At 48.0% G+C, this 15,054-nt stretch overlaps 1 protein-coding gene across 5 annotated transcripts in view; it reads left to right on the forward strand.

The window, feature by feature from the left end:
* The first annotated feature begins 1,990 nt into the window (after nucleotides 1-1,990).
* Nucleotides 1,991-15,054, forward strand: part of LOC145350324 (5'-AMP-activated protein kinase subunit gamma-1-like) — a 42,188-nt gene continuing 29,124 nt past the window's right edge. For 4 of the 5 annotated variants that reach the window (XM_080199542.1, XM_080199543.1, XM_080199541.1 and 1 more), the window contains exons 1-2: nucleotides 1,991-2,086; nucleotides 14,924-14,975. In XM_080199542.1, the coding sequence (XP_080055668.1) occupies nucleotides 2,057-2,086; nucleotides 14,924-14,975 (82 nt within the window). In that variant the 5' untranslated portion in view covers nucleotides 1,991-2,056. The remainder of the gene's footprint in view (nucleotides 2,087-14,923; nucleotides 14,976-15,054) is intronic. The other variant, XM_080199545.1, reaches the window with a different exon arrangement.

The raw sequence follows: 15,054 nt of genomic DNA on the forward strand, positions 1-15,054 counted from the left end.
TTGGTAAGGTGGATGTGGGAAGGATGTTTCCTCTTGTGGGTGAGACCAGAACTAGGGGACGCAGCTTTTAAATTAGGAGTTGCCTTTTTAGAAGAGAGACGAGGGGGATGTTTTTCTCTCAGAGGGTTGTGTAACTTTGAAACACTTTTCCTCAGGAGGCAGTGGAGGCAGGGTCACTGAATGGTTTTGAGATGGAGGTAGATAGATTTTATTAGGCGAAGGTGTCAGAGGTTTTTGGGGGTAGTTGGGAATGTGGAATTCGAAACATAAACAGATCAGCTGTGATCTTATTGAACGGTTTGATCTCAACTCCTGTATTCAATGTTCTGACCAATGAAACTAAGCATGCCGAATGCCTTCTTCACCACTCTGTCCACCCGTGACTCCACTTCCAAGGAGCTATGAACCTGTACCCCTAGATCTCTTTGTTCTGTAACTCTCCCCCGTTGGAAAGGACAGAGCACGGAAGGCAGGAAGGATGAGAGATTTTAGATTATACAATACCCTTTGCTGCTGTTGAAGTGATGCCAGCGCCCACCAGACTGTGTCAGTGTGTTGGAGAAGGGAGTTTCTGGGAACGCTGTACCATCGTGACCTGAGTGAGAGAGGCTTCATAGGCATATGCTGAGCTGGTGCTAACCATGTTTGGGGCTTTATTGAGAATACAGTTGTTGGTGAACGCAACTCTGGGTCCAAAATAATTGGATAGAAAGTGAGAAATCATGCAAAACTGAGGCCAAGTTGGAAAGACTGTAAGATTGCACATGACGCCACATTTTTGTGGAAGGTAAGAGTGCTTGTAACTATGTGAGCGCACCAGGCACCTTGAGTGGACTACTTAAAATGATCATAGAATTCCTGCAGTGCAGAAGGAGGCGATTCAGCCCATTGAAACTGCACCAGCCACAGTCCCACCCAGGCCCTATCCACAGAGCTCCATGCATTTACTCTAGCTAGTTCCCCTGGCACTAAAGGGCAATTTAGCATGGCCAATCCACCCAACTCGCACATCTTTGGACTGTGGGGGGAAACCGGAGCATCCAGAGGAAACCCACGCAGACACGGGGAGAACATGCAGGCTCCACACAGACAGTGACCTGAGCCGGGAATTGAACCTGGGTCCCTGGCATCATGAGGCAGCAGCACTAACCACTGTGCCACCGTGCCACCCTAATTGATCTGAAATTGACCTTTTTATTCAAAATATCTTTTACCTGCTAAATAATGCTTTAACAATGTTACTTTTAGTCATTTGTTACAGTAAATGTTTTATTTATTTTGCGGGATATGGGCATCATTGGCTGGGCCCAGCCTTTACTGCCCATCCCTAACTTCCCTCCATGTCCAAGGGCATTCCAGAGTCAACCACAGTTCTGTGGCTTTGGAGTCAGATGTAGGCCAGACCGGGTAAGAACAGCAGATTTCCTTCCCATTAGTGAACCAGATGGGTTTTTACAGCAATCGACAATTAGACTTTTAATTCCAATTCTTCATTGAATTCAAATAAGGGACACCTTGTCCCATCTTTCTCTAGTCATTGTGGGCATTTATTTTTAAGAGGTTACTAGACTCTGGGGATTGTAACATTATCTACACTCCTATTTATAAACCGTCTAAACATTTCAATTACATTTCAGTCTGTAGCTCACTCCCGGGTGTCCATTATTCTACACATAAACCATCTGAACCCCCTCAGTTCAATTCCAACCTGGAACTCACTGCGGGGTATCCATTATCCTAAACATGCCTCGTTTGAACCCCTCAATTAGAGTAACCTCTTGCAATCCTGAACATTCACACTGCGATTTGAACCTGATCTCTCAGTGACTGCGCAGCGTATGGTGGAGTACTCTGTGAAGCTCTGCTGTGTGTATATCAAGCTACAGGCAGCCCTGTCCCAGTAAGGAGAACTCCTCAACAAGTCTGCCAAACTAGTGTGACAGATTTAGGCAGCGTAGCAAGTTGTTTGCATTCCCGGTCAGGAATGGAAGTGTGGTGGTATATGGAGACATACATAGGCTGAAGTGTGAACTCTACCGAGAAATCAAGGGGCAGAATGCAGGAAAGTGAGGAGCCAATAGAAAAGGTATAGGTAATGTACAGTGGGGGGGAGGGGTGCTGGGGAGAGGGGGGTGGGTCAGTGCAGGAGAAGTATCTTGTGTTTCTATCCTGCATTTAACTATGCAGCACTTTCTGTACATTGTCCTTGCTTGCTCTCATTTCTCTCTCTCCTCTCTACAAGCTTCTGACTTATTCCTGATTTTAATTTCTTTCCTGTTTCTCTTCATTTGATTTTCTTAGCAATTTTTTGCACTGCTTCTTTCACTGTCTGCAACACACTCTCAGCTCCCCATTCCCTGGCTGTCTGCCTCTCTTAGTTCCCCATTCCCTGGCTGTCTGTCTGTCTCTCTCAGTTCCCCATTCCCTGGCTGTCTGTCTCTCTCAGTTCCCCATTCCCTGCTCTGTCTGTCTCTCTCAGTTCCCCATTCCCTGCTCTGTCTGTCTCTCTCAGTTCCCCATTCCCTGCTCCGTCTCAGTTCCCCATTCCCTGCTCTGTCTGTCTCTCTCAGCTCCCCATTCCCTGTCCTGTCTGTCTCTCTCAGCTCCCCATTCCCTGCTCTGTCTCAGTTCCCCATTCCCTGCTCTGTCTGTCTGTCTCTCTCAGCTCCCCATTCCCTGCTCTGTCTGTCTGTCTCTCTCAGTTCCCCATTCCCTGCTCTGTCTGTCTCTCTCAGTTCCCCATTCCCTGTCCTGTCTGTCTCTCTCAGTTCCCCATTCCCTGCTCCGTCTCAGTTCCCCATTCCCTGTCCTCTCTGTCTCTCTCAGTTCCCCATTCCCTGCTCTGTCTGTCTCTCTCAGTTCCCCATTCCCTGCCCTCTCTGTCTCTCTCAGTTCCCCATTCCCTGCTCCGTCTGTCTGTCTCTCTCAGCTCCCCATTCCCTCTCTGTCTCTCTCAGTTCCCCATTCCCTGCTCCGTCTGTCTGTCTCTCTCACTCCTTGAAGTTGGACTGTGAGTAACTTTCTCCCGAGGCATAGGTTGTATCTAAAAACTCGTTTCAAAGCCAATGATAACTGTGGTTTTCCTGGGCTGATACAATGGGAAGTGTCCTATCTGGGCAGGGATAAAGAGCCCGTTGTTTACATACAACTCAGACAAAGTGTTGCCGCAAGTAAAACTTCCTCCACCTTCTCCTCCACACATTGTGGCAAGGACACTTTCCACAATACTTTCTCATCCCACTCCTTCCCCTCCACCCTATAAACACGCACACATTCAGGCTTAACAACAAGTAGCTGTGAACACAGTTCTCTCCCTTGCAACTTTATCCTGTCACATACCTGATCTTTTAACAGTCTGGCCTCTCCTGTTTTGGTCACTTTGCCAGTTTTATCTGTTCTTCCCTTCTCACATGTTGGCACAGTGCTGAGCACTGCTGCCTCACGGCGCCAGGGACCCGGGTTTGATTCTGGCCTCGGGTGACCGTGTCTGTGAAGTTTGCACATTCTCCCCGTGTCTGCTGAGGTTTCCTCCGGGTGCTCCGGTTTCCTCTCACACTCCAAAGATGTGCGGGTTAAGTGGATTGACCATGCTAAATTGCCCCTTAGTGTCCTAAGATCTATCTATAGGTAGGGGGGAATATCCATGGTAAATGCACGGAATTACAGGGATGGGGTGGGGTGGGGGCTGGGCCTGGGTAAGATGCTCTTTCGGAGAGTCGGTACAGACTCGATGGGCCGAAAGGCCTTCTTCTGCACTGTAGGGATTCTATGATTGTGTAATCTTCCTCTCCTGTTTGTATCTGTAACTCCTCTTTGTCAACCTATACTGTTCTCCATTGTCCTCCTCCTATTCCACAGCTCAGGATCGATCATCTGCTCTCTTTGACGTCAGACATTCTTTTCTGACTGCACATTTTTTGTTTCCTGTCCAAGTCTCTCCCTCTCTCTTTCTCTGTCTTTCTTTCTCTCTCTCTCTTTCTCGCTGTCTCTGTCTCTCTCTCTCTCCCTTTCTCTCTTTCACATACTCCAATTTTGCACTTTCTTTCCACCTCTCATCTCCCTTCGCCTATATTTCTTTCCCTCTCTCCCTTTCTCTCTCTCCCTTTCCCTCTCTCCCTTTCCCTCTCTCCCTGTCCCTCTCTCCCTTTCCCTCTCTCCCTTTCTCTCTCTCCCTTTCCCTCTCTCCCTTTCCCTCTCTCCCTGTCCCTCTCTCCCTTTCCCTCTCTCCCTGTCCCTCTCTCCCTTTCTCTCTCTCCCTTTCCCTCTCTCCCTGTCCCTCTCTCCCTTTCTCTCTCTCCCTTTCCCTCTCTCCCTGTCCCTCTCTCCCTTTCCCTCTCTCCCTTTCCCTCTCTCCCTTTCCCTCTCTCCCTTTCCCTCTCTCCCTTTCCCTCTCTCCCTTTCCCTCTCTCCCTTTCCCTCTCTCCCTTTCCCTCTCTCCCTGTCCCTCTCTCCCTTTCCCTCTCTCCCTTTCCCTCTCTCCCTTTCCCTCTCTCCCTTTCCCTCTCTCCCTGTCCCTCTCTCCCTGTCCCTCTCTCCCTTTCCCTCTCTCCCTGTCCCTCTCTCCCTTTCCCTCTCTCCCTTTCTCTCTCTCCCTTTCTCTCTCTCCCTTTCCCTCTCTCCCTTTCCCTCTCTCCCTTTCCCTCTCTCCCTGTCCCTCTCTCCCTGTCCCTCTCTCCCTTTCCCTCTCTCCCTGTCCCTCTCTCCCTTTCCCTCTCTCCCTTTCCCTCTCTCCCTTTCCCTCTCTCCCTTTCCCTCTCTCCCTGTCCCTCTCTCCCTGTCCCTCTCTCCCTTTCCCTCTCTCCCTTTCCCTCTCTCCCTTTCCCTCTCTCCCTTTCCCTCTCTCTCTTTCCCTCTCTCCCTTTCCCTCTCTCCCTGTCCCTCTCTCCCTTTCCCTCTCTCCCTTTCCCTCTCTCCCTGTCTCTCTCTCCCTTTCCCTCTCTCCCTGTCCCTCTCTCCCTTTCCCTCTCTCCCTGTCCCTCTCTCCCTGTCCCTCTCTCCCTGTCCCTCTCTCCCTGTCCCTCTCTCCCTGTCCCTCTCTCCCTGTCCCTCTCTCCCTGTCCCTCTCTCCCTGTCCCTCTCTCCCTGTCCCTCTCTCCCTGTCCCTCTCTCCCTTTCTCTCTCTCCCTTTCTCTCTCTCCCTTTCCCTCTCTCCCTGTCCCTCTCTCCCTGTCCCTCTCTCCCTTTCCCTCTCTCCCTTTCCCTCTCTCCCTGTCTCTCTCTCCCTTTCCCTCTCTCCCTTTCCCTCTCTCTATCACTCTGCATGTTCTTTGAGGGAGGGGCTGTAACCACATTTCCTCTTGTCCATTTTTTAAAATTCCAGATTCTTCTATGCTGCATCGTATTGTTTCTAACTCAAATGGTAAACGTTTCCGAACTTCAGAATGTTCACTTCACTGTTGAACTTCTAAATATTCTAAATTATTGGAGGCCTTGAATAACTTTTTTGTTTCGGTCTTCACGGAGGAGGACGTGAATAATTTGCTGGGTGTTAGCGATGGAAAGGTGGTAGGACTGGAGGGTCTCGATGACATTACTGTTACGAGAGAGGCGGTGCACGACAGACCGGAGGGGCTGATTGTGGACAAGTCCCCAGGACCGGATGGAATGCATCCGAGGGTCCTGAAAGAAATGGCGGAGGTGATAGTGGATGCCTTGGTGGTTATTTTCCAGACGTCGCTGGATTCCGGGGAAGTGCCGGAAGATTGGAAAACGGCTAATGTTACGCCATTGTTTAAGAAGGGTGCCAGGCAAAAGGCGGGGAATTATAGGCCTGTTAGTTTAACGTCTGTTGTAGGTAAAATGTTAGAATCCGTCATCAAGGAGGAAATATCGAGGCATCTTGAGGGGAACTGCTTGATAGAGCAGACACAGCACGGTTTCCTTAAAGGGAAGTCGTGTCTGACAAATTTACTGGAGTTCTATGAGGATGTGTCTAGGGCAGTGGATAGAGGAGAGCCGGTGGATGTGGTCTTTCTGGATTTTCAGAAGGCGTTTGACAAGGTACCTCACAAGAGGTTATTACAGAAGGTCGGGGGCATGGAGTTGGGGGTAGGGTGTTAGCGTGGATAGAGGACTGGTTGTCAAATAGGAGACAGAGAGTGGGGGTTAATGGGTGCTATTCGGATTGGCGGATGGTGACTAGTGGAGTGCCCCAGGGGTTGGTGCTGGGGCCTCAGCTATTTACCATCTATATAGATGATCTGGAGGAGGGAACCAAGTGTATGGTGTCGAAATTTGCTGATGACACCAAAATTGGTGGAAAGGCAAATTGTGCGGAGGGTGGTGAGAGTCTACAGAAGGATCTAGATAGGCTGGGCGAATGGGCCAGGAAATGGCAAATGGAATTTAATGTTGGCAAGTGCGAGGTGGTCCACTTTGGTAGGAATAATGGTAGGAAGGATTATTACTTACGTGGAGAAAAACTGCAGCAGGCGACGGTGCAGAGGGACCTCGGGGTCCTTGTGCATGAGTCGCAAAAACCCAGCTTGCAGGTGCAGCAGGTGGTCAGGAAGGCGAATGGGATGATGGCCTTCATTGCGAGGGGGATTGAATATAAAAGTAGGGAGGTCTTGCTGCAGCTGTATAGGGCATTGGTGAGGCTGCAGCTGGAGTACTGTGTGCAGTTTTGGGCGCCGTACTTACGCAAGGATATTTGGGCCTTGGAGGGAGTGCAGAGGAGGTTTGCTAGGCTGATGCCGGAGTTGAGGGGGTTGAGCTATGAGGAGAGGCTGAATAGATTAGGCTTGTACTCGTTAGAGTTTAGAAGAATGAGGGGAGATCTCATTGAGACATATAAGATGATGAATGGGATGGATAGGATAGAGGTGGAGAGACTCTTCCCGCTCAGAAAGGATAGTAGGACTAGGGGGCATAGCCTCAAGATAAAGGGGGGGCAGTTTAGAACGGAGTTGAGGAGGAACTTCTTCACTCAAAGGGTGGTGAATCTCTGGAATTCTCTGCCCGTTGAAGTGGTGGAGGCTGCCTCGCTAAATATTTTTAAGATGCGGGTTGATGGGTTTTTGATGAGAGAGGGGATTAAGGGTTATGGGGAGAGGGCGGGAATGTGGAACTGAGACATGACAGATCAGCCATGATCTTATTGAATGGCGGGGCAGGCTCGAAGGGCTAGATGGCCTACTCCTGTTCCTATTTCTTATGTTCTCATGTTCTTATTGGAGAGGATTCTTCGAGACAGGATTTATTCCCACTTGGAAATAAGTGGATGTATTCATGAGAGGCAACATGGTTTTGTGAAGGGGAAATCGTGTCTCGTGAACTTGATCGGGTTTTTCGAGGAAGTGACGAAGATGATTGATGAGGGTAGGGCAGTGGATGTTGTCTACATGGACTTCAGTAAGGCCTTTGACAAGGTCCCTCATGGCAGACTGGTGCAGAAGGTGAAGTCGCATGGGATCAGAGGTGAGCTGGCAAGGTGGACAAAACTGGTTTGGTCAAAGAAGACAGAGGGTAGCGGTGGAAGGGCGTGTGGAAGGGTGTGTTTCTGAATGGAGGGCTGTGACAAGTGGTGTTCCTCAGGGATCAGTGCTGGGACCTTTGCTGTTTGTAATACATATAAATGATTTAGAGGAAAGTGTAACTGGATTGATTAGTAAGTTTGTAGACAACACAAAGGTTGGTGGATTTGCAGATAGCAATGAGGACCATCAGAGGATACAGCAGGATATAGATTAGTTGGAGACTTGGGTGGAGAGATGGCAGATGGAGTTTAATCTGGACAAATATGAGTTAATGCATTCTGGAAGGTCTAATACAGATGGAAATATATAGTAAATGGTAGAATTCTTAGGAGTATGGATAGGCAAAGGGATCTGGTGTACAGGTACACAGGTCACTGAAAGTGGCAATGCAGGTGGAAAAGGTAGTCAAGAAGGCATAAGGCATGCTTGCCTTCATCAGCCGGAGTACTGAGTTTAAAAATTTGCAAATTGTGATGCAGCTTTATAGAACCTTCGCTAGGCCACACTTGGTGTTCAATTCTGGTCACCACACTACCAGAAGGATGTGGAGGCTTTGGAGGCCATACAGAAAAGATTTACCAGGATGTTGCCTGGTATGGAGGGCATTAGCTATGAGGAGAGGGTGGAGAAATTGTTCTCACTGGAGCAACGGAGGTTGAGGGGAGACCTGATAGAGGTCTACAAGATTATGAAGGGGCATGGACAGAGTGGATAGTCAGGAGCTTTTTCCCAGGGTGGAAGAGTCAATTACTAGGGGGCGTAGGTGTATGGTGCGAGAGGCAAGGTTTAAAAGAGATGTACGAGGCAGATTTTTTTACACAGAGAGAGTGGTGGGTGCTTGGAAATCATTGCCAGGGGAGGTAGTGGAAGTGGATATGGTAGTGACTTTTAAGGGGCATCTTGACAAGTACATGAATGAGACGGGAATAGAGGGATATGGTCCCTGGAAGGGTAGGGAGTTTTAGTTAAGTCGGGCAGCATGGTCGGTGCAGGCTTGGAGGGCCGAAGGGCCTGTTCCTGTGCTGTAATTTTCTTTGTTCTTTGCTCTTTGCAACCAAAGTCTCCCCGCCCCTCCCCCCGCAGAACCCCAAGACTTTGGTTTCCAGGAAGCTGGTCGGCAGCTCTTGGGAATAATGCATCCAGATCACTAGTCGGCACAGTTAAGGTCGGAACTACGATGGTATCTGATCTTCTTCAAACCTCTGATTTTCATCCTTGATTGATGAAAACATTCTTGGCAAATGCTTTCACTTTTGATTGTCTTGCGCTGGTTGAAGAATTTCACCTCTAGAGGCACGATACGAATGCCTTCGCCATCCCTCGTAATCGTGTCCTCAGTTCCGAAAACCAGCGCATTCCAGGCCCCCACCACCCTCTGTGTAAAAAAACTTGCCCCCGCACATCTACATTGGTCACTGGTTTTCTGTCCTCCCTGTATATGGTTTCACCTCGGCCTGGATGCTGATGGGGATTCTATAGCCAGTGAGCTGACTACACATCCTTGACAAGATTGTTGTCCTGTTCAGCTCCGGCCAACATTCCTGTTGTGTGACAACGCATCTGCTGTTCTCTGCTCATCTTCTAAGTATTCGGTGGTGGCATCCGATCTCGTGTCTCAGTGGGAATCTCTGGATTCTCGCTGACAACTTTACTGGACCTTTTGGTATTTAATAAAGTGATTGGACTGTGGACTGGAGGCTTATGATCTGGCCAGAGAACCTCTCACACGACCGTGAGGTTGCCAATGCTTCCTCTTTGATTACAGCGTGTCTTTTCTCTCTGTCAGTGACCCAGATACATAACACACTGGTTGCTCCATCGATCTGAATAGTTCTGCTCCTATTCCTGGCGCTGACACATCCACTATAACAGCATCTCATCTTCCGGCTAGTCACATTACAGCCTTCCAGTCTCTAGGGCGGCACAGAGGCACAGTGGTCAACACTGCTGCCTCACAGTGCCAGGGGACCCCCAGTTTAATTCCTGGCTTGGGTAACTGCCTGTGTGGAGTTCCCACATTCTCCCTGTGTCTGTGTGGGTTTCCTCCCACACTCCAAAAACATGCGGGTTAGGTTGACTGGCTATGCTAAAATTGACCCTATGTTAGCAGGGTTAATAAGTGGGTTTACAGGAATAGGACCTGGGTGGGATTGTAGGTGGCACAGACTCAATGGGCTGAATGGCCTCCTTCTACACTGTAGGGATTCTATGATTAGCTTTACCCCACCTCAACTCCTTTGTTTTCATTTCATTTCATTTTTACTGTTCTCCTATTTTTATTGCCTTTATTCATTTTTTTTCCCCTCAACTCTTTCCCCTATTTTCTCCCTCTGTCCTTACCTTTTCTCCCCCTTTGCTTCCCTTCTCCACCTTTTTCTCCAATTTACTTCTCTCCCACCCATTTCTCTCCCCTCCCTCCACATCTTCATCTGTTTACCCTCTGATTTCAGCTTCTCTGCCGTGTGGCCATTCGCACCCTCTGTTCTCTCTCTGGGCTGCCATTAGCAGCCTTTCCCCTGGTTTCTGTGACTGTGACCCATCTTTCATTCCCTCCCCCTGCAGTATAAATATCTCCCACTTTCTATGCCCTTTGGCTTTGACCAAGGGTCATCTGGACTCGAAACGTCAGCTCTTTTCTCTCCTTACAGATGCTGCCAGACCTGCTGAGATTTTCCAGCGTTTTCTCTTTTTGGTTTCATCCACGCTAACTATTGTGGACAGTCCTGGGCTACAGTGTGCCAATATGCCCGGTGAAATAAGTGTGTTCTTGACACTCTGGAAGATATTTGTTGATGTTTTCCCCAATACCATGCTTGGTCTTGTCTGAGCAATTGTCATGGTGGTTTGTTGATCAGTGCCAGATTAGGGAGGAACGTCCCCCTTTGAGTGACCATCTCCCATGAACCATTGGAGCTGTGTGGGTGGCAAAAACCCAGTCTGCAGGTGCAGCAGGTGATCAAGAAGGCGAATGGGATGCTGGCCTTTATAGCGAGGGGGATAGAATATAAAAGTAGGGAGGTCTTGCTGCAACTGTACAGGGCACTGGTGAGGCCGCAGCTGGAGTACTGTGTGCAGCTTTGGTCGCCGCACTTGCGCAAGGATATATTGGCCTTGGAGGGAGTGCAGAGGAGGTTTACTAGGCTGATACTGGAGATGAGGAGGTTAGCCTGTGAAGAGGGATTGAATAGACTGGGTATGTACTCGTTGGAGTTTAGAAGGATGAGGGGGGATCTTATAGAGACGTATAAGATAATGAAGGGGCTAGATAGGGTAGCGGTAGAGAGATTCTTCCCACTTAGAAAGGATAGCAGGACTAGAGGGCACAGCCTCGAAGTAAGGTGGGGGGGGACGGTTTAGATCAGAGTTGAGGAGGAACTTCTTCACTCAAAGGCTGGTGAATCTCTGGAATTCTCTGCCCGTTGAAGTGGTGGAGGCTACCTCGCTGAATATATTTAAGTCACGGGTAGATAGGTTTCTGATAGACAGGGGAATTAAGGGTTATGGGGAGAAAGCAGGAAAGTGGAACTGATCCACTTCAGATCAGCCATGATCTTATTGAATGGCGGGGCAGGCTCGAAAGGCTAGATGGCCGACTCCTGCTCCTATTTCTTATGTTCTTATAAAACATCTTTCATTGCCTCAGCCTTTTGGGGATCTGCTCTGTTGCCTGGTATGTGAACCATGTATCCCACAAATTCCAAGATGGGTTTTGAAAACTCAAATTTACTCTTAAGGTTTTTCCCCATTTCTCTCCAGTGTTCCCCCTCTCACTCTTGTTTCCTAGAATCATAGAATCCCTACAGTGCAGAGGAGGCCATTCGGGCCATTGGGTCTACACCCACAACAGTCACACCTTATCCCCCTAACACCACATGTTTACCCTACTAATCCCCCTGAAGCTAAGATGTAATTTTACACAGCCAATCAACCTAACCTACACATCGAGTCATAAACCTCTACGACTCTATCTTTTGGACAGTGGGAGGAAACCGGAGCACCCAGAGGAAGCCCACACAGACATGGGGAGAATGTGCAAACTCCACACAGTGACCCAAGCTGGGAATCAAACGCGGGTCCCTGGCGCTGAAGCAGCAGTGCTAACCTCTGTGCCACCCCATGTATGGCGGGTTTGTGGATCAGGATTTCATCTGGACAGACATCAAATCCCACAAATAACTGCCAGTGTTTTCTCAAAGATTTGTAAAGCTGATATGATTTCAAAGGGAAGGAGATTGAAACAGTACCTCCCGAACTGGGTGATAACTGTAGTCAGTAATTTGGATTCCTCATTTAAAAGCAGTGGGCAGAAGCTACTGTTTGCATGCAACTTTCCAAAAATTATACCTATTGCTGGCTTTGCCAGACTCTTATCTCATTGGGTGAATTTTCCTTTCCACTGGCTTGTTTAACTGTGAGAGATCAACACAGATAGAGATCTATAAAATAATGAGGGGCACAGATCAGCTAGACAGTCAACATCTTTTCCCAAGGGTAGGGGAGTCTAAAACTAGAGGCCATAGGTTTAAGGTGGGAGGGGAGAGATACAATAGTGTCCAGAGGGGCAATTTTTTCACACAGAGGGTGGTGAGTGTCTGGAACAAGCTGCCAGAGGTAGTAGTAGAGGCAGGTACAATTTTGTCTTTTAAAAAGCATTTGGATAGTTACATGGGTATAGAGGGATATGGGCCAAATGCGGGCAATTGGGATTAGCTTCTGGGTTTAAAAAAAAGACAGCATGGACAAGTTGGGCTGAAGGGCCTGTTTCCATGCTGTGTAAACCTCTATGACTCTATACATACCGAGTGACTGGGTTCTTATACGGGAGCAGAATTCAGAGACCAGCAAGATTATAGGATCCTACAATGCAGAAGGAGGCCATTTGGCCCATTGAATCTGCACCAACCACAATCCCACCCAAGACCTATCCCCATAACCCCATGCATTTACCCTGGCTAGTCCCCCGACGCTAAGAGGCAATTTAGCACGGCCAATCCACCTAACCTGCACATCTTTGGACTGTGGGAGGAAACCAGAGCACCCAGGGGAAACCCACGTAGACACGGGGAGAATGTGCAAACTCCACACAGGCAGTGACCCGAGCTGAGAATCGAACCTGGGTTCCTGGAGATGTGAGGCAGCAGTGCTAACCCACTGTGCCACTGATGATTCCCTCTGGCAGCGTTGACTCATTTTCTGTTAATGTGGCTCTGGAACCTTCCTTGGATTGGAGCAAACAAGCTGGGTTTTTTTATTAATGTGATGTGCTCGACTGTTTTTAGCTTCTCCAGATCCTCCAAATAGTTTTGGGAATTCTGTCCTGAATTCTGTTGATTTTGCTGTGTTTCTTCATTTGTCATCTTTGTCAAAGAATAAGAATGTAAGAAATAGGAGCAGGAGGAGGCCATCCAGCCCCTCGAGCCTGCCCCGCCATTCAATAAGATCGTGGCTGATCTGATAGTGGTTCAGTTCCACTTACCCGCCTGCTCCCCATAACCCTTAATTCCCTTATTGGTCAAAATCCTATCTACCTGTGACTTTTAAGTGTTGTCGATGCTTTTCACTCAACAGTGAACGTTTCTGAATGAGGGACACATACAAAATTACACTGATTTCTCTTCTTTTGAACTGGGCTTTAACAGCTAATGGAAAGTCAACGTAATTTTCAACTAATTGATATAACTCACAAATAAAGGAATCTAGTTCCCTCTCCTGCTCTTTAGATGCACTGAATGAATTTTGCTCTTTCCATAACAGTGTTTCTCCAAAGACTGAAATAAGTACCAGAGGTTTTGATAACTTGTTCATTAGTCACCGTGTATTCATCAATGTCCTGCCTAACCGTGACATCACCCACACATTTGCCTCTGGGGTAAAGTAAGGTATTGACCTGTTCCTTGCTAGTCAGGAGACGAAGAAAGTTTGGCCTGTCTACTACAACTCTCACCAACGATGGTGAGAGTCGTAGCAGATATCTTACAGATACACCATTGAAAGCATTCTTTCTGGTTGTATCACAGCTTGGTATGTTTCCTGCTCTGCCCAAGATCGCAAGGATCTACCAAAGGTCATGAATGTAGCCCAATCCATCACACAAACCAGCCTGCCATCCATTGGCTCTGTCTACACTTCCCGCTACCTCAGCAAAACAGCCAGCATAATTAAAAACCCCACACACCCCGGACATTCTCTCTTCTATCTTTTTCCTTCAAGAGAAAGATACAAAAGGCTGAGATCACATATCAGCCGACTCAAGAACAGCTTCTTCCCTGCTGCTATCAGACTTTTGAATGGATCTACCTTGCACTAAGTTGATCTTTCTCTACACTCTAGCGATGACTGTAACACTACATTCTGCACTCTCTCCTTTCCTTCTCTACGTACGGTAGGCTTTGTTTGTACAGCACGCAAGAAACAATACTTTTCACTGCATACTAATATATGTGACAATAATAAATCAAATCAAATCAAATTCTCTGCAGTCCAGATGCTGTTCTGTACCTGGTAAACATAGAAACATAGAAAATAGAAGCTGGAGTAGGCCATTCAGCCCTTCGAGCCTGCTGCACCATTCATTTTGATCATGGCTGATCATCAAGTTAAATATCCTAATCCTGCCTTCCCACCTACATCCCTTCATCTAACCTGCAACACCAGTTCTGTCACTTCTCACCTCAGGTAAAAGTGGGATTTTTTCCCAGGTCTTCTCTCTCCTTTAGACCTTCCTGGAGTTCAGCTGAAGATTTTCCTGTGATGCCCATGTCCTGTAGTTGCTTCTCTTGCTGCTTCTCCCAGTTGTTGGACTCTTGGCTCCCTGTCTCTGTGTTTAGCCATTGGTTATCATTGCTTTGGCCTCCGATATGCCAGTTCTGGGTCTACAGATTAGTCTAGAGGCAAGACTGTTGGTAAAGTTTGTCATTTATTGAACATGATACAGTTCTAAGTGCGTACAATACAGACTCATATGAGGCTCTACGTAGAACTGTCTCGTCCCATGCTCTGGTGTAATGTGATCTTAGGTCACTGATGATGTGGAATATTTATTTACATATTTAACATTAACCCTTACTACCTTTATGTCTGTGCCATATTAATTGAGATTGTATCTAACACCTAATGGTGTTGGATGCTTTGGAAGGTGCTGTCAAAGGAGCCTTGGTGAGTTCATAGAATCCATAGAATCCCTACAGTGCAGAAGGAGGCCATTTGGCCCATCGAGTCTGCACCAACCTCTGGGGCGATCACCAACGCTAAGGTCCAATTGGCCCCTCAAGCCAGGGGACTCTCTTCTGCTGTGTTGCCCTTGAAGGGACAATCAAAACAATCACCACAGTGGTGGGAGGGGTCCCAGTCCGGGAGGGGGGTGGCAGGGTGGGTCGGGGGCTCTCTGTAGAGTGTCGAACTCCAATGTTAAAGAGTTGGGTAATAATCTGTATTCTGTTGTTCAGCTTCCAGACCTGGATAGCAGCCTGTTTGAGAAGTTCCTGCCTGACAAGATTGGTGAGTGAAGAGATTTAACCAATAATTGTTTTTAAATGACCAGACACTCATCAAATTACAGGGACTCTGAGATTTATTG

The sequence above is a fragment of the Carcharhinus amblyrhynchos genome, chromosome 11 (assembly GCF_965287045.1).
Source record: "Carcharhinus amblyrhynchos chromosome 11, sCarAmb.v2.hapA, whole genome shotgun sequence".
NCBI lineage: Eukaryota > Metazoa > Chordata > Chondrichthyes > Carcharhiniformes > Carcharhinidae > Carcharhinus > Carcharhinus amblyrhynchos.